Below are 22,376 nucleotides of genomic sequence, written 5' to 3'. Positions count from 1 at the left end.
TATATTTTTTTAGGTAGCAGGATTGGTTGGTTTGTGTACCAGGCCAGAGAGGGAGAGGGCCTGCGCTGTGGTTTCCCCGCCTCCTCCAATCCCATTTTTTTAAAAAAAGGAGAGTTTCAGAAAGTGGAAGTGAGAAGTATTGGAGAGAACCACACCGAGAGATTGAAGAGTTCAAAGATGGAAAAGTGAAACCATCAAGGGTGTGGCAGCGGTGGGATTCGAACCCACGCCATCGAAATGACTGGAGCCTAAATCCAGCGCCTTAGACCACTCGGCCACGCTACCGCCCAGCGGCTTCCTTTTCCATTGAGACTCTATTAGTGTAACGACGCAGCGCGGCACGTTCCGTGGGCCCGCCCCTGTTTATGTGCGCATGCCCGATGCCGGCACCCTGCGCGGGCCCCGCCTCTACAGATGTGCGCATGCCTGATGCCCGCACCCTGCGCGGGCCCCGCCCCTACAGATGTGCGCATGCCCGATGCTGGCACACTCCGCGGGCCCCGCCCCTGTGAATGTACGCATGCCCGGCGCTGGCTTTTGAGCATCTGGCGGCACCCGGCTTCTCGGAGTCACAGTGCTTTCGCGACCCACAGCTGTAACTACAGTCAAGACGCAGCGTTAAAAAGCAGGGGAGAGTCCTTCGACGTTAAACATTAATGTTCCGTCCTCAGGTATGTGCGCCTCTGGATTTCCGCCGGCGTGGTACGCTGCCTGCGGCCACCTGGGGGCGCCGCCGCTCCTCCCGCGGGGTCTGGCCAGGTCCCCAATCTGCGGGCTGTGCACCTCCTCCTCCGCCCCCACAGAAAACACACAGCTGGCCTCCACTTAAGCCTCCCAGCAGCGTTAGCAGTTTGCACATCTGCTTCAAGCACTCTCAGATAACAGATGAACACTACAGATTCGCGTCCCCTTCGAGGTCCCCACGCGCTCTTCTCCTACCCCCACGCCGCCCCCCGCCTCGGGAGTTTCCGTTCCTCTTTAGTCCACTTTTCTTTTTTCTAATTCTACATACACACAGGCTGACCCACTTCTGTGCACGTTTAAGGAAAATGAAAAGCCAGCGTAGTAAAGACAGGTGAGTGGGTGTGGTTGGCTGCATGTTGTCCCCTACGCCCGAGATGCCCACATCCAAATCCCCAGAACCTATATGTTACTTTGCGTGACCATAGGGACTTTGCAGACGTGATTAAGTTGGCATCCCGAGGTGGGGAGAGTATCCGGAGTTGTCCCGGTGGTCCCAATGTCATCGTAAGGGGCTTTATAAGAGAGGCAGGATTAGAGACCGCGTGAGGACGGAAACGGGTCCAGCCGTGCAGCCACGAGCCGGGGAATGCCCGCGGCCTCTAGAGGCTGGAAAAGGTCGGGGATCCTGTTCTTCGCCAGAACCTCAAAAAGGAACGCGAGGTGCCTGGCAGCTTGATTTTAGGACTTCTGACCTCCAGCACCGTTAAGAGAGCTGTTTTGTTGTTGTTTTTTTAAGCCACTAAATTTGTGTGATTTGTTAGAGCAGCAACAGAAACCAATACAATGGGTAAACCCACCGCCTGGGGGACCCCACAGCCTGAACCTTTACCGGCTGCGGTTCCTTAGGAGAGCCCCTTCTCTCTGGGCCTCAGTCTCTCGTCCTTGTAGTAGGGTGATCATATCAGTGCCCGCCTCACAGAATTTGCCGTGAGAATGAGATTCATTCATTCTGCAAATGTTTCTTGAGCTCCTACCATCACGGATCAGGCACTGTTCCGAGCACTCGGCCACACTGGAGTAGATTCACTGTGGTGGTGTGTGTCGCGCAGGACCCCAGCGCTCCACTCCCTCCCAGAACCTCAGCGTGCTCACCGCAAGGGTCCTTAGGCGGGTGCCGGGTGCGGATCACGCAGGGATCACGTGGCGGTGTTCCACGCACACCGCCATGCCCCCTGCCCCAAGCGCGCACGAGCCTCTCCCACCGTGACAGCGGGCCCTGCTAGAGGGTCTGCCCCTGGAGGGCAGGCCCTGGTGTCCCGTTCACCCAGTGCTGTATCGCCAGGACCTAGCACCGCGTTGGCAGCAAGGCTTTTCCCTGAACCAGTGGTTCCGCATCCTTGGTTAAGGGCACTCCGTCTTGCTGTGTGGACTTGGACGCGGTGATAAGCGCGGGTTTCTGGCTGGAGCCGCCCACCACGGCGGCGGCAGCGAGCAGAACGTTCACCTGGAAGCGGCCGGACTGCGATCGGATCTGGAAGCTCAGCCCCTGCGGCCCCGCGGAGGAAGCAGAGGCCTGTCCAGGTCGTCGGTCCGGCCGGGTGACTCGGCCTTCTTCAGTAGTCGACCATTTGCAGCAGCCACCCCACCCTCCCCGGGCTCTCTCTGATAAGTGAGTTCAGGTGGACATTTACCTGCACCTACCAGGCCCAGGCAGGCAGAAGGCAGGTCTTCTGGGAGAACAAGAGCTGTTTCTAGAGTTCTCAGAACTCTCACGCAGAGGCTTCGCCAATGGAACAAAGATCCAGGGGAAGCAAGGCGGAGAGCTCATGTGACCCCCCCTGCCCCGCCCCCCGCCCCCGCCAGCGCCTCCTCCAGGCCCAGCGCGCTGACTCAACGGCTCCTGCTTTGTGCCTTCCAAGGCGTGTCCTCTGCTGAGCTGGCCCTGCCAGACGGGCAGGGAGGCCACAGTAACCACAGCAACTGGGCTCTGTTTTGTTTTTGCTCTTTTTTTTTTTTTTAAGTGACATTTAAAAATAACTTTTGCAAAAGGAATACGTGTACCTTGTGGAAACCCAAGCGAAGCAAGAAAAGCACAAATGAGAAAATAAAATCACCTTTAATTTTTCTCCACTTGGTGAAACTCTCAGCACTTTGGTAAAGGAAGATATTGCTGACGTTTTAAATTTGAAATGTAGTCTAGAGCCATGCCACCCTGAACAAGCTGGATCTGGTCTGATCTTGGAAGCTAAACAGGGTCGGGCCTGGTTAGTACTTGGATAGGAGACCACCTAGGAAGGCCAGGTGCTGTAGGCTTAAAAAATAAGGGATTGTAAACTGACAAGGTCCTTGCACTCTGTAAGCTCAACCAAGGGTTGTCTCGCCTAAAAAAATAAAAATTACGAATTAAAAAAAAATAAAAATAAATTTGAAATGTAATACATGCTCGGTGTGAATTTTCCCCAAATGTCCAATCGTATATGTAAAGTCACAGGGAAACTCTCTTCCTGACCCCCGCCCCGCCTGCCTTAACAGCCGCACCCCACAGGTCAGAAGGGCTGTGAGGACATACCACTTAACCGCAGCCCTCGGAACCAGAGGCTTGAACCAGCCCCACCCGAACCCTGGGGCACCCTGGGCTTGCCTCGCATGAGGGGAAGGGAGGAATGCACTGCCCACGTGCGGAGGACAGACTGTTATGTGACGTGATGGTGACCACTGCTGGCCCTCGTGCTATGGGGCAGAACAGAGGTCACTTCCCCTAAGTCCCCTGGAGGCTGAGGGACCCCCTCCCTCACTGCTCACAGTGTGCATTGTTCCTGAGACAGCCCGTTGTCCCTCCCCAGGCCAGCATGTAAGGTGCTTCCTCTACCCTGGGGCAGGTCACACCCCAGTACTCCACTCGACCCGCCCTGTCCTCTGTAATCCTCGGGGGCCTGCCATGTGGTGTGGCGCATTGCACATCGCCGTCTGCCTCCCAAGATGCATGTCTCACACGTTAGTCCCCCTGCTCAACTCCGAACGATGATGGAGTTGTCACCCCCTTTCTCTGGTCTCTCGGCCACGGGGAATTTTACGTAACACCATGAGACAGAAGAGCGGTCGTGTCACAGCGTTGTCAGGTCTTCCTGTAGCTACAGGTGGGCCAGCGGACGGCTCTGCGAAGGGCTTTATTTCTCATGCCCAGTAGGCCCGGGACCTCCTGGGCCAAGGAGGTCCAGTAGGTGAATGCTACCAGGTACCAGACATTATTTAACGTGCTTGACTGGGTCAGGACAATGCCCAGCAGGCTGGCCCGGGGAAGGACGATGGCCAGATCTAGGAACCAGCACGGAGTAGGAGGCGGGGGAGGGGCGCTGCTTCATGTTAGAACAAACACCGGTTTCGATCATAGTCTCGAAGGGGGCTCTGCGGGAAGACGCCCCCATCCTGGCCCAGGTCCAGCCCACTGGAAAGATGGCAGGCACATCATGGAGCAGTCTCTCCACTTCTAGATGTTTCATGGAAATCATACGCTATGTCTCCTTTCGTGTGTGGCTCCTTCCACTTAGCATGTCCTTAAGGATCATCCATGTTGTATCAAGTGTCAGTGTTCCATTCCTTTTCATTGCTGAGTAATATTCCACAGTGCGTATATAGTACATTTTAATCATTCTTCTGGTGATGGGCACTTGTGTTGTTTTCACCTTTTGGTTTATAATGAATAATGCTGCTATGAACGTTTGTGTGTAACTTTTTGTGTGGAAGTATGTTTTCATTTCTTTTGGGCATATACCTGGAGACGGAATTGGTAGGACATGTTTAATTTTTTTGAGGCGCTGCCAAATTGTTTTCCACTCCTGCTAGCAGTGCACGAGAGTTTCACCTTCTCCACATTCTTGTCAACACTTTTTGTGATCTGACTTTTTCATCAGAGCCATCCTAGTGGGTGTGGTTTTGATTTGCATCTTTTTAATGGCTAACAACGTTGAGTATCTTTTCATGTGCTCATTGGTCATTTGAATATCTTCTCTGAAGAACTGTTCAAATCTTTTGCCCATTTTTAAAAGTGGGTTATTTATCTTGTTATTAAGAATGGTAAGAGCTTTTTATATATTTTAGCTCCGAATAGGATTTGTGAATATTTTCTCCCATTCTCTGAGTTGTCTTTTCACTTTCTTGATGATATCTTTTGCGTATTGCGGGTCGAGGTCCGTGGAGGGATGGGGAAAACTCAAACTCCTATGGGCAGGGAGAGGATTTTTCTAATAGGGGTGGGCATTTTGTCCATCTGAGCTTGAAGAGGTGGTGTTTGTCCAGTTTACAGAAGGAAGGGCAGGCTTCAAAAGGGAGCAAGGCTTGGGACTAGGCTGTGCCAACAAAGGGTGCCCCGTGAAGGGTCCATTTCTCCCCAACATTATACTATAATGTTGAAGGTACAATCTTTTTCCTCCTATATTTAATCCTCTTGGGTTACTCCCAAACTCTTCAATAAAGTCTGAACAGCTTTGTGTGATGGTCAGAGGAGGTGATGAAAGACGGAGAATGACCTGATCCACATCTGCTTGCTGAGGCCGCCCAGGGCACCTGCCTTCCGAAAGCTACCGGAGGCGACGCCTACTCCTCCTCCGGAGCTCCACTCAAATGCCATTTCTTCAGAGAGAGCTTCCTGACCAGGTTTGCCTTCGTACTCCTCACAGTTTATACTGGTATGGAGCAACTGTTTGAGACATTTCGGTTTTCCTACCATCAGCTCTCTTAGGGCAGTCCTTACCCCAACCCCTAGCACGATACTTGGCACATAATAGGCGCTTAATAAATATTTGCCGTAAGAATAGAGGCCCAGAAACCCTAACTTACTTCCTACCATCTCAAGGACTCTGCGGTTAAAGACCCAGAGTCGTATCTCATTGGCCTGGCTTGGGTCACGTGCTCATCCCATGACCAATCAAATCACTCAGTGGTGCTAAAGGGATGGAATGTGCTGATTGGCCAGGTCTGGTCACATGTCCACTCTTGGGGCCCAGGGCACAGAGAGGGCTATTCACATGAACTGAGAATGGGGATTGGGGTCGGGGGGCTGGTTCCCTGAAGACAGATCAAGAAGCTTGTGCAAAGAAGGGGGACACTTGCTGGGCAGATACAAATTACAGAGGCTCAGAGAAGTTAAATAAGTTGCCCAAGGCCACGGGGCTATAAGGAGTGCAGTCTTTTTTTTGGGGGGGGGGGCAGTGTTAGGTCTGGCTTTGGTCTCGGACAGACTAGCTTAGACTCTTTGTTTCTGTTCCATTTTCCCGTGGTCAGAATTTCAGATGTGATTCTGTCTTTTGCCAAAACCCAGAGGAGTTTTCTCAAATTGACTAAAAGAGCTGACACTTCGAAACGAAATAACATCTTCTAGATTTTGTGGTTTCCAAAATTCATAGCACAGAGCCCAACGGTAAAAGTCAGTGATGGGTTTCAGGGCCGTTTCTAGTTTGCCGTGGCTCCGCCACTGACTAACAGTGTAACCTTGGGGAGGTCACTTAATCTGCCTCAGTCTCCCCGTGTATGAAGTGGGGACCGTAAGAGGGTCGTGACGAGAATGAAGAGAGAATGCCTGTAAAGCATTCGCACCGTGCCTTGCGCAGAGGGAGTGCCGCGTAATCACCAGCTCTTACTGCTTCCCCCTAAGGCACGAAGGCAGGCGCGGCAAGTGGCAGGTGGCCCTTCACCCCAACTGGTGTTGAGGAGCAAACGGGGCAACAGATAGGAGTCCGCCTTTGTCAGGAACGACGTAAATGCAGTTGACCCTTGAACGAAGCGAGGGTTCAGGTGCCGGCCCCAAAGCAGTTGAAAATCCACGTATCACTTTTGACTGCCCTAAAACTCAAGTTGTCCCTTGGCATCTGTGGGTGATTGGTTCCAGGACTTCCACGGACACCGAAAGCCACAGATGCTCAAGTACCTTATATAAAATGACGAGGATCAGTGCATACGGCTGGCCTTCCACACCCGCAGATCTCCAACCACAGGTCAAAAAGAGTCCGATATTCACCCATGTCCAAGTGGACCCGCACAGATCAAGCTGTGGTGTTCACAGGTCATCGGTATCTCCCATGCATACCCAGGTGTGGGTATCACTGTGTCTGGTCTACCTGCACCTGCAGTTCTGGGGTTCCTGGGGCTCACCTTGACACAGCCTCAGCCAGGCCCCTCAGTCCTCAGGGATCGGGTTACACACAGCTCCAGCCCCGGGATGCTGGGACTGAGGATTCTGGGTAGAGGGAGGGAGACAGTGCCCGGCTGGCAGCCTACCCCTCCTCCTCTTGCTCTCTCGCCTGCAGGGTCCTTCAAATGCATCTCTCCTCTTACCGCAGAGAATGTCTGCCAGCCCCAAACCCGCAGGAGCCCCGAAACAGAGATGCCCTTTGCCAAGAGGACCACCTTAGAATTCTTTTGGGCAAGTCCGTCTCTATAAGCTTGTTTTACGATCTATAAAATAGAGCTAATGAAACCTACCTCATAGGGTTGGTGTCAAGATGAAATGAGATAAATCGCTCAATAAATGTCCTCATTATTATTGATAAGATTTGTGCAATTTCTAAAATTTCATCAGAAAATAATCAGGAAGGGTATAATATCAAAATGTTCATAGTAGTTATCAGTAGTATTATTTCCTTTTTTTTCTTTATACTTTTTCGTATCTTTCCATTTATTCCACGGGTATTTATTGTGCCAGGCCCTGTGCCAGGAGGTATGAAGACAGCAGTGTCCTAGACAGGTAAGGATGTCTAGAAGGGATATTAATCAACTAATGACAAATAATTGCAATTGTCCTAAGTGCCCAAGTTTTTAAAAACAAATCGGGGTGGAGGGGAAGCAATATCCTATAACAAATATTCTCAAATTATGCATAGAAATTTACACAAACAGTGAGATGGGATCACTTGTGATTTGGGGAAGGAATCGAATACAGGAACTAGGCAGGCGGCAAACGCAGAATGGGAAGACGCACGGGGGGGGGGGGTGGAGGGCGCCCCGCGGCTGGGCCCGCCCCAGACGTTAGATCCAGGCGCGCTGTGTACAGCTGACTTTAGAGCTGTGGCCGCGGCGCCCCTATCGGCTGGAGGCGCGCGGCGGCCGCCGGAGCGGTGACGGCCGCCGGGGGGGGGGGGCGGCCACGTGAGCGCCGCCCGCGCCCCGCCAGCCCCAGCCCCGCCCCAGCCCGAGCTCGGCTCCTGCCCGGATCGGACGCCGCGCGCTCCACGCCGCAGCTGTCCCAGCTCCGCTGGCGGTCGCCTGCGCTCGCGCCCCTGGCACGCGCCCCCCGCGCCCCGGATCCTTCCAGCGGTCCCCCCGCCCCGGGATCGGTCCATCGGCCCGGGCGGCCCCAGCTGCCTCCCCGGCGCGCCTTCCCGCGCGCCCCGCTCGCCGCTCCCCGGCACCCTCGGGGGCCCCGTCCGCCCTGCACCCTGGAGCACCGGGCCGCGAGCCTCAGCCACCTCCTCTGGGTCATCGCGGCCGCGGGCAGTGGCTGCCACTCCTGTCCGCCCGAGGGAGGTAGGTGCGGCCGCGGATGGCTGGGCTGTGGGCGCTCCGGGCGCTCTGGGTCTGGGGCTCGAAGGTGGGGCCCCGGGCTGCGCGGAAGGAGACTGTGGGGGGCGCCTCTCCTCTCGTTAAACTCGGGCTCCGTTTGCTGCTGCAGACGGGGGAGGCGCGAGGTTAACGGCGGCGTCTGTTAGGCGGACGCTCGGCACACGGGGAGCTGGGAGCGGCGGCCTGGCGGTCTCCGCGCGGGGCGCCTCGGGGCCGGAGAGTGGGGACCGTGCTCCGTGCTGTGCCGGGCGCCCCCGGAGCCGCGTCCCCCACCCGGCCGCGGGACTGGAGGCCCCAGTTCCGGGAACCCGGGGCACTGCTGGCCGCGGGAGTCGCTGCTGGCAGGCCCCGCGCCACGCGCGCCACGGCGCCGGGCATCGGCGTGCCAGTGGCGGCGCGGGGGGCCTCCCGCGCAAGTCCCCGCCCAGGGCGACAGACGGGCCTGCATAGGGGCGGGGGGCGCCCAGTCCCGGGCCTCGGCCCCGGGCACTGCCTGGCCGGGGCCCCTCAGCCACGATATTGAGTACCACATTGTGCCCCTCAACTGGGACCCAGGGGGGCCAACAGCGGACTCTGATTAGCAAAAGGGCCTGAGGGTGGGCCCACAGAGCCAGCAGGCGGAAGCCGCTGATGCCTGAGGTGTAGCGTGTGGGGGTGGGGCCGGGTTGGTGCGGAAGGCTTCCTGGAGGAGGTGGTGTTTGAGCTGCGCTGGAAGCCATGGAAGAAGGTGGGGGTTAGAGAGGTGTGTGGCCTCCACAGCACCTTACGATCGTCCCTGTGTTCACGTGTTAATTCACATACGGTCAGACTTCATGAATTCGGGGGCGACAGGGTTGGGATTGCCACCCCGCCTCAGTCCCCTTCTCAAAGGGCCGGGGGCAAGTTGGGGTCCCAGTTCCTATCTTCTGCAGGGGTTAGGGGAGGCAGGAAGTCAAAGCCTGACCAGTCGAAATGATCTCAGTTTACATATAAACAATTATGTTCTGTCTGCGATTTACCGTTTTTTCTCCTTTTGTGCTGTTTGCGGCAGAACACTATGTTTTCGGCTGATTAAGGCTACATCGCCGATTCGATTTTGAGACGTTTTTAATGTTTCTGTGGCAGAGACAGCACCCCCGTTCTCTCCTCCCTGGGGCGCGACCCGGATGAGTTGCCCAGGCTCCTGTACGCTTTGGTGGCCCGCGTGGCCGAGCTTGGCTGATGGACCATGAGCGGAAAGAGCCTGCCCCTCTCACTTTTGGACCTGAGAACCTGCCCCTTTCCTCATTTACCTGCAGAGCTGAGGGGACTCCGGGGATCTAGGGGAGGGCAGGCCAGCGGCCAGAAGGAGCCTGGGCCCCCCAGCGACTGAGGGACCAGGGAGCAGAGCCCTCCTTCCTTGCCCCCGCTCTGTGGCCGTCTGCCGAGGGACGGGCCTCGGTGGCTTTTTGGAAGGGCTGGGGTGTGAGCGGGGCTTGGTGGCAGTGGCTTTCCCCTCTGGCGACCTGGTCTTTAGGCCCTTTCTCCGGCACTGGTCAGCTTCCCGAAAGACGGTCTCGTCCCCTTCGGCAGGACTGGCGTCCGGCCGCCGGGGCACATAGAGCAGGGAGGATGGAGCCCATTCTGTAGGAGTCACTCTTTTATGGTCCGATTCTTAAGCTGAAGCAGAAAACGTTAAAAATCAAGACTACATTCAACGTCATGGCGGCCAGCCGGACTGATGGAAAAATAAGTTTCTGTGTTGGGGAGGCCAGTTCTGACCCAGGAGCAGCAGGCTGTCGCTGCAGTGAACTGAGACCGTTCTGGAAGAAGGTGGTTCTGGTGAGCCCGAAGGCATGAAGGCGGCTTAGGCCTTAGAGGGCTGCTGGGTGAGGCGCTCTCAGCCAGGGCCGAGGTGCGTATGCAGCAGGCTTCCCACGGAGGGAGCGCGGGTCACCCACACGCTGACCATACGGGGGAACATGCGGGCCCCGGGGCCCTGGGACCCCGAGCGCCAGGGCTGCGGGACGTCCAGAGAGGTGTTTCAAATGGCTGGGAAGTCCGGGAGTGGACAGTGTCCAGTCCTTCCGCCGTGGCGCTTTCTGGACCGAGCGAGGACCCCACAGGGAGCGGCCGAGGGGCGGGTGGCCGACTGCAGACATCTCTAGGCCAGTGGTGGTTGCGCAGCTGTAGGGCCCACGAGAACCGTCCAGGCGGCAGGAACACACTGCCGGCCGCCCCGGGAGTCCAGTCTAGGAGGACAGGACGGGGCCCGAGGACATGCACAGCCGGCGAGGTCCCAGGTGAGGCCGCCTCTGCTGCTGTGGAGAGTCCTGGTTTCAGGACTGAGGTGACAGTGACTGAGGGAAGGCCCCGGACTCAGTGCACGCTGGCTTCAAACCCAGCGCTGCCGCTGTCTAGCCGTCGGATTTTGGGGCCGGTCAGTCACCTCACCTGTCTGTCCCCCCCCCTTCTCTCTTCTGTAAGATGAAGCTCCTAGTGCCTGTTGCCTGGGGTCAGGGTGGGGCTCCTGCAGGGGGCGACACCTGAGGGACCTGCCGACGAGCTGGCCAGGGGATCAGGAGGGAGGGCAGGCTGGGACGTGTGCCAGACACAGGGACAGCGGAACCCGTGTCCTCCAGGAAGCTGGGAGGAGGGACGGAGCAGGTGCTTCGTCAGGGCACTGAACTGCCGGAATCTCTGCGGAGCTACAAGCTGCTGGTCTCCAGCAGGATCACAGCGCAGGGGGCACCGGCCGGGGCGGGGCCGAGCGAGGGCCGGGGCCGGGGCGGGGCCGGAAGCAGCGCAGTTCCTTCTGCCCACACCCCACCCGCCCAGGTGCCGCCACCTGGCCCTTCGAGGTGCAGAGGGTGCTGGGAAATGTAGTCCCTGGCCCGGCAGGGGCGCACGGCCCAGTGGCGCGCTCCTGCCTGTGTCCTGCTCTGCTCCACTTTGCTGGGTGAGTGAGCTTTGCAGGGCAGGAAGCCGAGGTTCAGAGAGGGCAGGTCGTCTGCCTAGCGTCGCTCAGCCAGTGGTGGCTCGAACCCAGATCTGTTCATCCCGGAGCCTTGTCAGGCCGGAGCTTTGTCCTGATGCTTTTTTTTTAAACCTTCACGCCGGCGTTTTATTTTATTAAAAAAAAAATGGAAACGGATGTGACAGAAGGGGCCGTTAATTTTGGATGACAAGAATACACTCCGGCTTTTACTGGGCATCAGAAGAGGTTGGCAGATACAGGTAAAAAAACTGTAAGGATCCCAGGACTGGCCCGAGTGGCCGAGCAGAGCCGAACGACCCGGAGACATGCCGGCGAGGTCCAGCAGGAGGTCAGCATTCAAAGCGCACGCTGGTGCCTGGCTGCCCACCATCCGGGGAGAGCGAGGAAGGAGATGGTTCCTCAGCGGGTTCGGAACCCTGGGGCCCAGCTCCTGAGGCCTCGGTGGAGTTCACGCCTTCTCCAGACTGTTCCCGGAGGCCCAGGGAGGCCCAGGGACCCCGCCTGTTGGCTCCCAACACTCTCTCCACGGGGACGCCAGCCCGTGAAGAGCAGCACATCATGTTGAGAGGTTTTCTAGGGCCCCCGTGGAGACCTCGACGTCTGCTTTCCTGGTCTCGATGCTTCTCGAGGGCCTCCCCTGACCTTAGCCGTGGCCACCGGCCGCAGCCACCCCTGGACGTCAGTTTAAACCCACGTCCCTTTACTCCCTCAGGCCTGCAGTGCCCGTCAGACCCGAGTGTGCACTCACGGGGTCCCGCGTGTGTGCCATGCGCTCCGGGAGCCGGGAGGGGGAGTAAGACACGGCCCCGTCTGTTCAGACGCCGGTGTGGCCCGGCTGCCGAGGGGTCGTGTAACCAGCGCGCCCTGGAGCGCAGCGTGTCCGGGGTGCGTGAGAACGGTGCCCGGCAGCGATGAGAGGCGAAGCTTCCGGGCCTCGTGTGCATTCCGTTCACTGAAGCCGCAGTTAACAGCGATGTGGGCTTTGTGTCCCCGCGTGTGCTCCTCTGGTGTGCAAAGCCGCGGCGTGGCTTCTGCACAGGGAGGGAGCCCCGCGTGAGCAGAGCCCAGGACGTGGCAGGGGTGTTTCTGTGGGCCTCGGCACAGCCCGCGGTGACCTGGCTGGCTTCCTGGCTGTCTTCCTGGCGTTCACAGAGATTTGTTTTTAAGAGGAGAGGAGGCGGGGAGCGGGCGGGGGAGGCTCCTGGAATCTCTCCAGAAGCATTCCGGAGTGGGTTCGCTGCCGCCTCCTGTTGACAGTTGGGCTGGAGAACTCTCTTGTCAGAGTCCCTGGTCCTCACCTGCTAGGTGCCGGTGGCACGCCCCTCCCCAGCTGTGGCAACCAGAGGCGTCTCCAGACATGGCCAAGTGTCCCCTCGTTGACAAAATTGTCCCAGGCTGAGAGCCACTGTCCTAGACTGTATTTTCCTATCACGACTATAAAAAATTACCGCAAACTTAGTAGCTTAAAAAAAAACACAGATTTCTTCTCTTATGGCTCTGGAGGTCTGAAGTTCAAAGGTCAAGGTGTTGGCAGGGCTCTCTTCTCTCTAGAAGCTCCAGGGAAGACCCGCGTCCTCGTCGTCCCCGGCTGCCGGAGGCTGCAGCGTCAGGAGTCTTCAGGGCTACCCACCTGGCACCTCCGAACCATCCCGTGTGGCCGCGGCTTCCGTTGTCACTTCTCGCCCTTGGTCCCTCCTGCCCCTGCTCATTAGGGCCCTGGAGATTGCCCTGAGCGCAGCGGGGCGGCCGGCATAATGTCCTGTCCGTCTCAATGCGTGATTTAGCCACATCGCAGAGCTGCCGTGGTCACGTAGGGAACGTACTCACAGGTTCTGGGGTCAGGACGTGGGCATCTTGCGGGGGACATTCTTCCGCCCACCACACGGACGGCCGGGCGTGTGGGTAGAACGGAGAGGCTCGTGCAGGGCCTGGGAGGAGGGACGTGGCCCGGGGGTGGGGGCGGGGCCGGCCAGGCGTCAGAGCAGCTGGGACTTCGGGGCTCCACTTTGCCACGTGTCCGATCCCCTCGCACCTCAGAATGACCCCCAGAGACAGGCGCGGCCAAGCCGCCCGCTGACAGACGAGGAAACCAGGGAGGGCCTTCTGGAGGAGGCGAACACCTGAGCTGGCTCTCGAAGGGAACTTGGGTTCGGTGGTGAGCGCGAGAGGTGTTCTGGGAAGAGTGTCCTTCAAGGGGGCGCGGGTCATGCCGTACCTGGGCGGTTGTGAGTGGTGCTGAAGTGACCGTGGAGATGCAGGTGTCTTTTCAAGATAGCTTTCCGTTCCTAGTTTGAAGGAATCCGAGGGCTCAGTCTGGAGTTCTAGATATCCTGACGGGGCAGAGTAGGCTCAGGGACGGCAGCGGGAGAGAGCTGAGCCGCCGAGGGACCGCAGAGGGCGCGTTCAGTCCCTAAGTGCCACGCTCGATGGGTGTGGACGGGGTCAGCATGCGAACGTCCCTTCCCGCGCTCATCACGGCGAGGACGCGCCAGACCTCGGATCTAGAGGCCCGCCTGCCGACGGGCGGCGCCGCTCAGAAAAACGGGAGCGATTGCCTTGGTCTAAAGAGTCTTAAAATATTCCACACGTTTATTCGTGTATGTGCAAGGCAATCCAGCTTAGTACAAAGTTAAAACGGTGCGTAGATGTGCACGAAAGTTTTTAAAGTCCCCCCGGCCCCAGCTCCGGCCGCCCTTCCCAGTGCCAGTCGATTTCCCGCGGGTCCTTCCCGAAGGTTGCGATGCCTCCACAGACGACCTTTTTGACTTCAACGCCGAGGGTCGCCAGGGCACACCTGCTCTTCTGAACCTGCTCTCTCCCTTTAACAGCTTTCCTTGGCGTTTTTCCCTGGCGATGCGAGCTCTTTGAAATGTAACTCGCAAACCTTGCCCTCTGGTCCTCGGTGGACTCCCAGAGCCGGGCACCGAGCCCCGCGCCAGCTCGGTGACACTCCCCGCGGCTCGGCCCTGCCCCGGCCCCCGGCAGACACGCGCGTGTGTGCCAGCGATGTGCGTGTGCGCGTGCGGCCGTGCGAGGTGCGGCCCCGTGCCGCTCGCCGCCTTCCCCCGCCCCGCGCGGCGCGCGCGGGGTCTGCCGAGCCGGGCCTCGCCGTGGCCGCCCCGTCGTGCGGGCACGCGGCGTTTCGTGCGTCCGCGCCCCCGCGGGCGGACGTGCGGGCGGCTCCCTGCGGTCTCCCGCCTCGGCGGTTCCGGACCGTGCTGCCGGGAACGTGCGTTTGTGATGGGCGCGTTTTCCTTGCTCTCGGGTGTGTGCCCCATGCGTCGGAGAGATTATTCTTTTCCCGTTGAACGGTCTCGGCATCCTTGTCAAAAAGCCCTTGGCCATAGGTGTGAGGCTTCTGTTCCACGGACCTGTCCGTCCGTCTTGACCGCCGTAGCTTAGACGTGAGTCCGAATGCAGGAGGCGTGACGCCTCCGACGTTCTCGAGATCCTCGTGGTTACTCTGGGTCCCTTGAATTCCCATCCCGACGCGAGGGGCAGTTTGTTAATCTGGGATTTCCACGGCGATCGGGTCGCATCTAGAGAGCAGTTTGGGGAGCCCGGCCCTTGTCCCGCTGTTAAGTGACCCCGCCTGCGAACGCGGGGCGTCTTTCCGTCAACCTGGTCCCCGTTAATCCCACCCACATGTTTGCCGGTCCTGCACTTCTTTCCCACATCTACCCCCGAGTACGTCCTTCTTTCCGATGCCGTGATACGTGGGATCCTTTGCTTAATTTCGTTTCTGGACCGTTCGCGGCCGGTGTGCGGAAATGCCGTTTGGTCTCCGTCCCCCTCCGGCCTCGCCAGACACTTTCGCGTCCGTCTGTCCGTCCGTGCGCGTCTGTGGCGACAGCGCGCAGCGCGTCGTGGGGCGGAGACGCCGTCGTTTACCGTTTACGTAGCGGCCTCCCCCGCCGGTGTCGTGGGCCGTTGCTCTGCGTCCTCAGAGGTCCTGGGGATACGGACAATAACGAAGTGAGTGAGTGGGATGAGCTCAGCTTTGGAAAAGCCTGTGAAGGAAATACAGCGGGGTGCCGAGCTAGGGAGCGACGGGGCGCGCGTTTGCGAGGGGTCCCTTTTTTTTTTTACGTTCTTTTTTATTTCTCAGTTCATTTGCCATTGGACATTCTGTTAGTCTCAGGTGTACAGCGTAGCGGTCGGAGATTCCTATAACTTACGATGAGGCCCCACCCACCTGGCACCCTACGTGGTTACTACGGTATCATCGACCGCGTGACCTACGTCATACGTCACTACCAATTTGTAACCGCCGATAATTCGTACTTCTTAATCCCGCCCCCTTTCTCACCCGACCCCCCGCCCCTCCCATCTGACGACCATCAGTTTGCTCTCTAAGTGTTTCTGTTTTGTTCATTTATTTCATTTTTTAGATTCCGCATATAAATGATATCATATAGTATTTGTCGTTCTTTCTCTGACTTTTTTCACTCAGCACTATACATACCCTCCAGGTCCATCCATGTTGTTGCAGATGGTAAGATTTTATTCCCTTTTTCCTGGCTGAGTAATATTCCATGGGATATAGGCACCAGCTCCTCTGTACCTGGCCGTCTGCTGATGGGCACTTGGGTCGCCTCGTTATCTTGGCTATTGTAAATAATTCTGGAGTGAACACAGGGGTGTGTGTGTCCTTTTGAGGTAGCGTTTTGGATTTCTTCAGCTAAATACCCGGACGTGGGGTTGCCAGGTCATAGGAATGAACGGGGTTCTTAGAGCTGAGGAGTCAGAGATTCTGTTTGAGAGGCGACCTTCCGGCTGGGTCCCGGTGCTGGGAGATGCGGGTGGTTGTTCCTGGCACAGGGGATGGAGGGAAGGAGGGTGGTGTGTGCCCGGGGAGGGGTCGGGGCCGGGGTGGGTGGGGGACGGGGGCAGGGGCCAGACTGCCCAGGGTCCGCAGCCTCCCGAGGCGTTTGATTTCGTCATGAGTGCGGAGAGAGGCCAAGGGCGGGTACGACGCAGGGGAATGAGTGACCTCACGCTCGTCCTAGAAAGATCACCCCGGTGGCTTGAGGAGCGTTTACCTCCCGCCTCGACTGGGCACTGAGGCCTCAGAAGTGGCATCACGGGGTGGACGGGTTTGTCCATGTAACGTGTCCCTGGATGCCGCCTGCCGAGCGCCTCCCGGGGAGGGGAGGACAGCCACAGCCCCCGCTCTGCGGGCGCCGGCTCTGGCCGTCAGCGCGGGCGAGGTGCTCCCCTCGGCCCCGCACCCATCCTCCGCCTTCCCTTCCTGCAGGACGCTCCCCGCGGCCCTCACGCAGTAACTCTGGCTGTGCCGCTCCCCCCTTGGGGAAGACGGGCACCCCGGAAGCATGGCAGACGAGGACCTCATCTTCCGCCTGGAAGGCGTTGGTGGCCAGACCCCCCGGGCGGGCCGCGACGGGGCCTCCGACACAGACAGCGAGGACGAGGACGGGTACTTCATCTGCCCCATCACCGACGAGCCCCGGTCACACCAGCTCGTCAGTGCCAAGGCGAATGCCCGCTACGGAGACCTGATGAGACGAGAGCAGTACGGCTCCAGCGGGTCCCCCGCCGGCTCCTTCAGCTTCAAGGTGAGTGGGCCCCTGCTCACTGTGCCCAGCCCAGGCCGCCGCCTCCAGGGGTGGGGCGTCGGGGTCTCTGGCTGGGGTCCTCCCCGTGTTTGCAAACCCGGGCGGCGCCCCGAATTCCAGACCTGAGGCCGGGCCTGTTCCTGGGGTGGAGGGCGTCGGTCTCGCACAAGTGCATGACTTCGGGGCGGTGTTTTGGGATGGCTGCTCGGGGGCCCTGCTCCTGGCTTGCGAGAGCCTTGGCTGATGTTTGTAGAAGGGAGAGGGGGGCGGGGACAAGACTGGACTTGGGGGCCATCGCTGCTGGTGGAGGCGATTTTAATGCGACGCCCTTCTATCTTTATTTGCTTTAATCCTCACAGGCGTAGGTAGAGTGCCTGTTACCGCTTTGGGATTTGAAATTAAAACCATTGTTTTCCGACCTCAGAATTAATCTATTTTTAGAAAATTACTAATTCTAGTTCTTGGACAGCTGGATACTTTTTCCTTTCAGGGACAGAATTCCAGCTTGTGTCTCCCTGGAACAGGCAGCTCCAGAAATAGCCCTGCGGGTCCCCTCCAAGGTTGGGCGGCCCCTGGGGGCGGGGCAGAGTGTGGCTTGCATTCTCTCCTGTGGCGGGGCCGCCTCTGGAACACACCCCCACAGCCCAGAGTCCCCTCATCGAGAGGGAGCCACATGCAAAGCCAGACTTGACCCAATTCCTCAGGGACTCTGGTTGGCCCAGCCTGGGTCAGGCTTCCTCCATCTCTGTCCAGTGACTTCTGGCCAGGGTCGGGATGGGGAGCAGGGGTCACGGAAGAGGGGCTGCTTCCAGGTCAGGAGGATCCTGGTGGCCTGGGGCAGGGCAGACCCCTCAGAGGCTCCACCCACAGCTGCCCCTGGCAGGAGCCGCGAGTCCGGTCAGGGCCTTTGACAGATGTCAAGTGGGCCCGGGCGCTGGACAGATGCGGCCTCGGTCCGTGAAACGCAGTGCGACAGACCAGGGGACACGCGGGCCGAGGGGCCCAGCAGAGGCAGAATGTCCGCGGGCGTGGGCTTCACGGCGTGGACGCTGTGGCCGTCCACCGCTCACCCCCAGCGCCCACAGCCAGGCTGCGTGCACAGCGGGGCTTCGCCTGGCGTCAGGAGGCGAGGGCTGAGGGCTGGCCTCCGAGGGCAGGCGGGCAGCGTCGGCATGAAATGTTAGCCCCGCGGGCCAGTCCACGGTGGTTCCGATGGAAATTCCGTCTGCAGGAATCGGCCTCAGCCAGGGTGTTCCCACCGGGATGCTGCTGGTGTTCTGGGCGGGACAGACCCGGCCCCTGCCGGCGAAAGACCGTGTTTCTCCACACCTGTTAGGACAGCCCGAAATGTCCCCCGCCGTGTGCTCGGAAAGCCCGGTGAGGTACACAGGTGTTTGTACAGGCGCTGAGATTTACGTGGTCCGAGACATGGAAGCAGCTCAGCATCCATCCGGCGGGGGCAATAGACCCGGGCCTGCCAGAACGCTGCGTTTACGGCACAGTGGAGGTGACGTTTTTAGGCCATTCGGCTTGAAAACCAGGCCAGGATTACATGCATATTTTGTGTGTGGAAAAAAAAAAAAAAATCCACGAAAAGCCCTTGGGACCGTGCTGGTCCATAGGACCATCCGTTTTAATGTTCCCATGCTGCTGTGTGTGTATGTGCCGTTCAGTAAAACGGCAAGTTAAAATACAGCGCGATCGCATTTTTATCAAAAAATATACATCTGTTAGTATTTTCCCGGCAAAAAACTGACAGAGAACTTCGCGTCCAGCAGTTACCGGTGGTTCTCTCTGGGGGATGGTGCTGTTAAGGGGGAATGTGGTCACCTACGTGTTATCTGTTTTTAAACATTCAGGGCTTTGAAAACTACACGTGTGTATTACTTGAGTGCAGAAAAACGTTTTTAGCAGCAGAAAAATGAAGCAAAAGAGCCCGGTCACCTCGCCTCCCTCCAAACAAACAAATCAAGGAGGCCAAGTTCAAAGTCCTCCAGGGGCCTTCTGGGCCAGAACCGCTTCCCGATTCTGGAATGGGTGTCCCTTTTCACGGCGCTGCCTGAAAACTCTTCAGCGATGCGCTGGTCTGTGGTGGCCCCCTGGACCCTGGCCCTGTCCCCTCCTTCCCTGCTGACGCGTTATTGAGTGTGAGGGCCGCTGGCTTTGGGGTGGGGAGCGTCTGAGTCACCCGCTGAGAGCTGTGTGTCTCAAGGCGGGGTCAGGGCCACTGTGCAGACATGCCCAGACCCTGCAACCTGCTGACTGCTCCGAGCGCGCCCGCCGAGGCAGGCAGGCTCAGAGGGCCACCCCGCCGCCGACGGCAGCCGGAACACGGCGACGGTGGCACCTGCATAAACTACAGAAATCCGGAAACCCCCTCAGTTGAACGAGTGTCATCAGCAGGGTTATTTACGGCAGGGTTACATCAGGGACCAGCGCAAAGTCTGGTCGCGGGGAACCAACCGTGGGCGAGCGGTTAGGCCGGTATGCTGACCCCTCACGGCGGGTTCTGCCAGCCGCCCCGTGAACCCACGAGGTCGTGTCTGTCAGAAAGTGTTCACTCGTTGGCTGCTGCTCCGAGCATGACTTGGGAGAACCGTTCTGGAGGAAAGCTCCGAACACGCGGATTTTAAACACGATCCCGCAGCTACCCTCCCAAGAAGCACGTCCTCCAGGGGTTTTGCATAAGTGCGGGCAAGGGCCCAGATGTCCGTGGACCGAGGTTAGAGAAGTACGTCCAGGTGCATTTTTGCAGTCTGCCCGCGCCAGGCCGGAGGCAGACGGAGCGTGCGTGCCAGCCCCGCGCCTCCTCGTTCGTGAGTGCGCGCGTGACGCCCGCAGAGGAGAAAGCCGCGTGACCGTCGCGCCCTCTGTCACCGGGGCTTCGCTGAGGCCCGCGGCCTCGGGGGGGCCTCCACGTTCTCGTTCTGAGCTCCACAGTGCCCTGCGGTAAGCCGAACACGCACCCGGGATCAGGAACGCGCCCCGGCGCCCCGAGTCCCGCTGACCCGCGCTCCTGCAAGGCTGTGAACCGCACAGACAGAGTCGCTCCCGGTGAAAACATGCGGGTCCGGGGTCGGCGCAGAGCCGGCCCGCGGCGCGGACGGCAGACCTGCACTCCCTGGGCCGTCCGTGTTTCCCAGGGGTCTTCATTCAGTGCGACTTAGCTTCCGAGCCGGAAGGAAAAAGTTACGGGCTTCGTATATATTAGAAAGCCCCATTGAGGGGCCCAGCTCTGGGGGTGTGTGTGTGTCTGTCCGTCCGTCGCAGAGGCTCAGCTCCTCTGCCTGGCCTCCTCTGAGCCAGGGTCCCAGCAACGGGGCTCAGGCCGGGGCACGGCGGGCTGCTGTCCCCTTCGGGCCCGAGTCCGTGGGAAGCTGGGCCCCCGAGGGCTGGTCGGTGGCTGAGGGGTGCCACGGGGGGTGAGGACGTCTGGAACTGGCGAACCCGAAAGCCCTGGTTCACGGCAGGTTTTGCGAGTTTGGGGGGATGTTTCTTCTGGTCATCACGACCACAACGGGGGACGCTACAGGCGTTGGGTTTCCCTGTGTCCCCAGGACCTTGGCTCGCCTGGTGGGAGCCCCTTCGTAATTAGCTGAGCCCAGAACTTAGCGCCGTATCACTGTACAGACAACCAGTCTTTTGCATGGTTTTGATAGGCTCAGCATTCAGAGCGTTACGGTACCTCTGGATTTCCTTGAGGGCGGGGAAATGGGGCCCATTTGTGATTTACGTGATGTTTATAAATCCAGCCTTGCACAATCGCCGCCAATACCATTGCCTCTCGTCGGTGTGTGTTTGCACACTTGTGTTCGTTTTTCCGTGGGACACACTCCTGTACCTAGAACTGCTGGGCGGAAACAGGGGAATGCATTCCCTTCGCTCCTGCCTTACCAGACTCCTCTTAGCGAGGCCGATCCCCGTGGCAGGTCCGTGGGGGGCCCCGTCCCCCCCATGCTGGCCAGCACGCTGTGCCAGCAGTCGTCAAGTGTTTACTGTCTGCATGTGGGGTTGGGGGAGGTGGGTGATACCTTATTTTCATTCTCAATTTTCTGATCACAGTGGTGTGTGTTTCCCTAGGCACATCCTGTTTCTCCTTGGGTTGCGTGGTTAAGCCGGGTCACTTCTGCCCCTGGGGCGGCTGTGCCCTGTGAGAGCCAAGGGCCTCTTGGGGACAGTGGTCCTGCAAGGGGAGTGGATAGGAGGCTTCTCTCTCACGGGGCTCTCTGCAGGGGCGGAGGGGGCTGGGGCCCCCGTCCCAGGAGACCCCGGCCCAGCGCTCCCCTGCGCCCTCTGCAGGAGGCCTGGAAGCATGCGATCGAGAAGGCCAAGCACATGCCTGACCCCTGGGCCGAGTTCCACCTGGAGGACATCGCCACGGAACGCGCCACGCGCCACAGGTCAGCGGCCCGTCCGGGCGCGCCGAACGGTCCCAGGCCTCCAGGGGTCCTCGGGGGTGGGGGTGCCCCCCTCCTTGACATCACGGAGCCCCGGGCACCCTTGGGGATCAAGCAGGTGCCGGCTAGCACCCGCGTGCGGACTTTTAAGGTGCCGCGCGTGAACTCACGTAGTCCTCAGCGTGGTCCTGCACAAGTCCAGCGGGCTAGGCCGAGCTCTGTAGCAGTGACCAACACCCTGGGGTCTTAATGCGGCAAAGGGGCGTCTGCCACTCGGACGGACGAAGTAGGGTGAGAGCTGCCGCTGTGTGGGGCAGCTCAGGGACCCGGCTGCTTCCAGCGTGCGGCGCGCCGTCTGGACACGTGACCCCCGCAGCTGCTACCAAACGGAGGAGCTGGGGGAGGGGGGGTCGTCGCTCGCCAGATTTCCAGCGCCTTGGCCCCAGGGAGGTTGGCCAGACGGAGCTGGGGGCGTCTGTACTTCCCGCTTGAAAAGGCGGGGCGAGGGAAGAGCGTTTTCAGGGAGTTCGAGGGAGGAGAACGGAAAACAAGTAAAACAGACCCCGCAAAGGGCCACTGCCGAGACCCTAGGAAGGGGGACGGCGGCGATGAGCGCCTCGTCCACGGACCCTTCCGGGTGCCCGGCACTGCTGCGCGCCCTCCGCGGGTGTGTACCCGCGAAGCGAAGCCGGAGCGGGCGTCGCGGCCGGCGTCTGGGACCCCGTCGAGAGCCTGCCGAGGGCCATCGCGGCGAGCCGCACGCACGTCTGATTTTGCCCGTGACTTTCGTGGACTCCTGGCCCTGCCCTGACGCCCACCCCGTCCTGTGCTCTCTGTCTTTAGGCTGCTCAGCTCTGAGTTACCCAGGCCGACCCGCTCAGGTCCCTTAGTTGCCCCAGGGGAGGGGGGGTTGCCCAGGGTCACCCAGGTAGTGACATTCTGGGTCATCCCGCTGTCTCTGGATTAGAGCTGTTTCCGGTGCAGGTGGGTGAAACCCAGTTCCCAGTGGCCTGGGGAGAGGAGGGGCCGCCTGGTTCGTGGACTCGGGCTTCAGGGTTGGCTGCTTCCATACCTGCTTCCGGCTTTGACCTCAGACAGACGCTCTTATATCAGTGGCACAGGGGACCCTGGGAGCCCCGCGTTTCATCTCGCCCAATGGGGAAGGACCTTTTCTTCTCAACCTTTTTTTAAAACCGAAGTCCACGTTTG

General features: G+C 59.3%; 1 protein-coding gene, 1 long non-coding RNA gene, 1 other non-coding gene and 1 pseudogene across 11 annotated transcripts in view; 3 read left to right on the top strand and 1 right to left on the bottom strand.

Annotated features, from left to right (window-relative positions):
• Nucleotides 1–203: 203 nt before the first annotated feature.
• On the bottom strand, nt 204–285 carry TRNAL-UAG. The gene has a single exon. It is a non-coding gene; the product is annotated as a tRNA-Leu (tRNA).
• A 243-nt stretch (nt 286–528) lies between these two features.
• On the top strand, nt 529–1,942 carry LOC118606823. 2 transcript variants are annotated; one of them, XR_004952653.1, is made up of 2 exons: nt 529–671; nt 1,019–1,942. It is a non-coding gene; the product is annotated as an uncharacterized LOC118606823 (long non-coding RNA). The 2 variants fall into 2 exon arrangements; XR_004952652.1 differs by having other exon boundaries at nt 556–671; nt 804–1,942.
• A 936-nt stretch (nt 1,943–2,878) lies between these two features.
• LOC118607566 lies at nt 2,879–2,997 on the top strand (annotated as a pseudogene).
• A 4,889-nt stretch (nt 2,998–7,886) lies between these two features.
• EEF2K (eukaryotic elongation factor 2 kinase) overlaps nt 7,887–22,376 on the top strand; it is a 39,157-nt gene continuing 24,667 nt past the window's right edge. For 3 of the 8 annotated variants that reach the window (XR_004952522.1, XR_004952521.1, XM_036225677.1), the window contains exons 1-3: nt 7,889–8,202; nt 16,452–16,770; nt 21,070–21,170. Coding sequence is in view for 5 of the 8 variants with exons in the window: in XM_036225677.1 (XP_036081570.1) it covers nt 16,528–16,770; nt 21,070–21,170 (344 nt within the window). In the remaining 3 variants the exon portion in view is untranslated. Of the gene's footprint in view, nt 8,203–16,451; nt 16,771–21,069; nt 21,171–22,376 lie in introns of all 8 variants that reach the window. The other 5 variants (XM_036225679.1, XM_036225680.1, XR_004952523.1 and 2 more) reach the window with 3 other exon arrangements.

The sequence above is a fragment of the Rousettus aegyptiacus genome, unplaced genomic scaffold (assembly GCF_014176215.1).
Source record: "Rousettus aegyptiacus isolate mRouAeg1 unplaced genomic scaffold, mRouAeg1.p scaffold_m13_p_8, whole genome shotgun sequence".
Classification (NCBI taxonomy): domain Eukaryota; kingdom Metazoa; phylum Chordata; class Mammalia; order Chiroptera; family Pteropodidae; genus Rousettus; species Rousettus aegyptiacus.
This window is presented reverse-complemented; position numbering and strand designations above follow the sequence as displayed.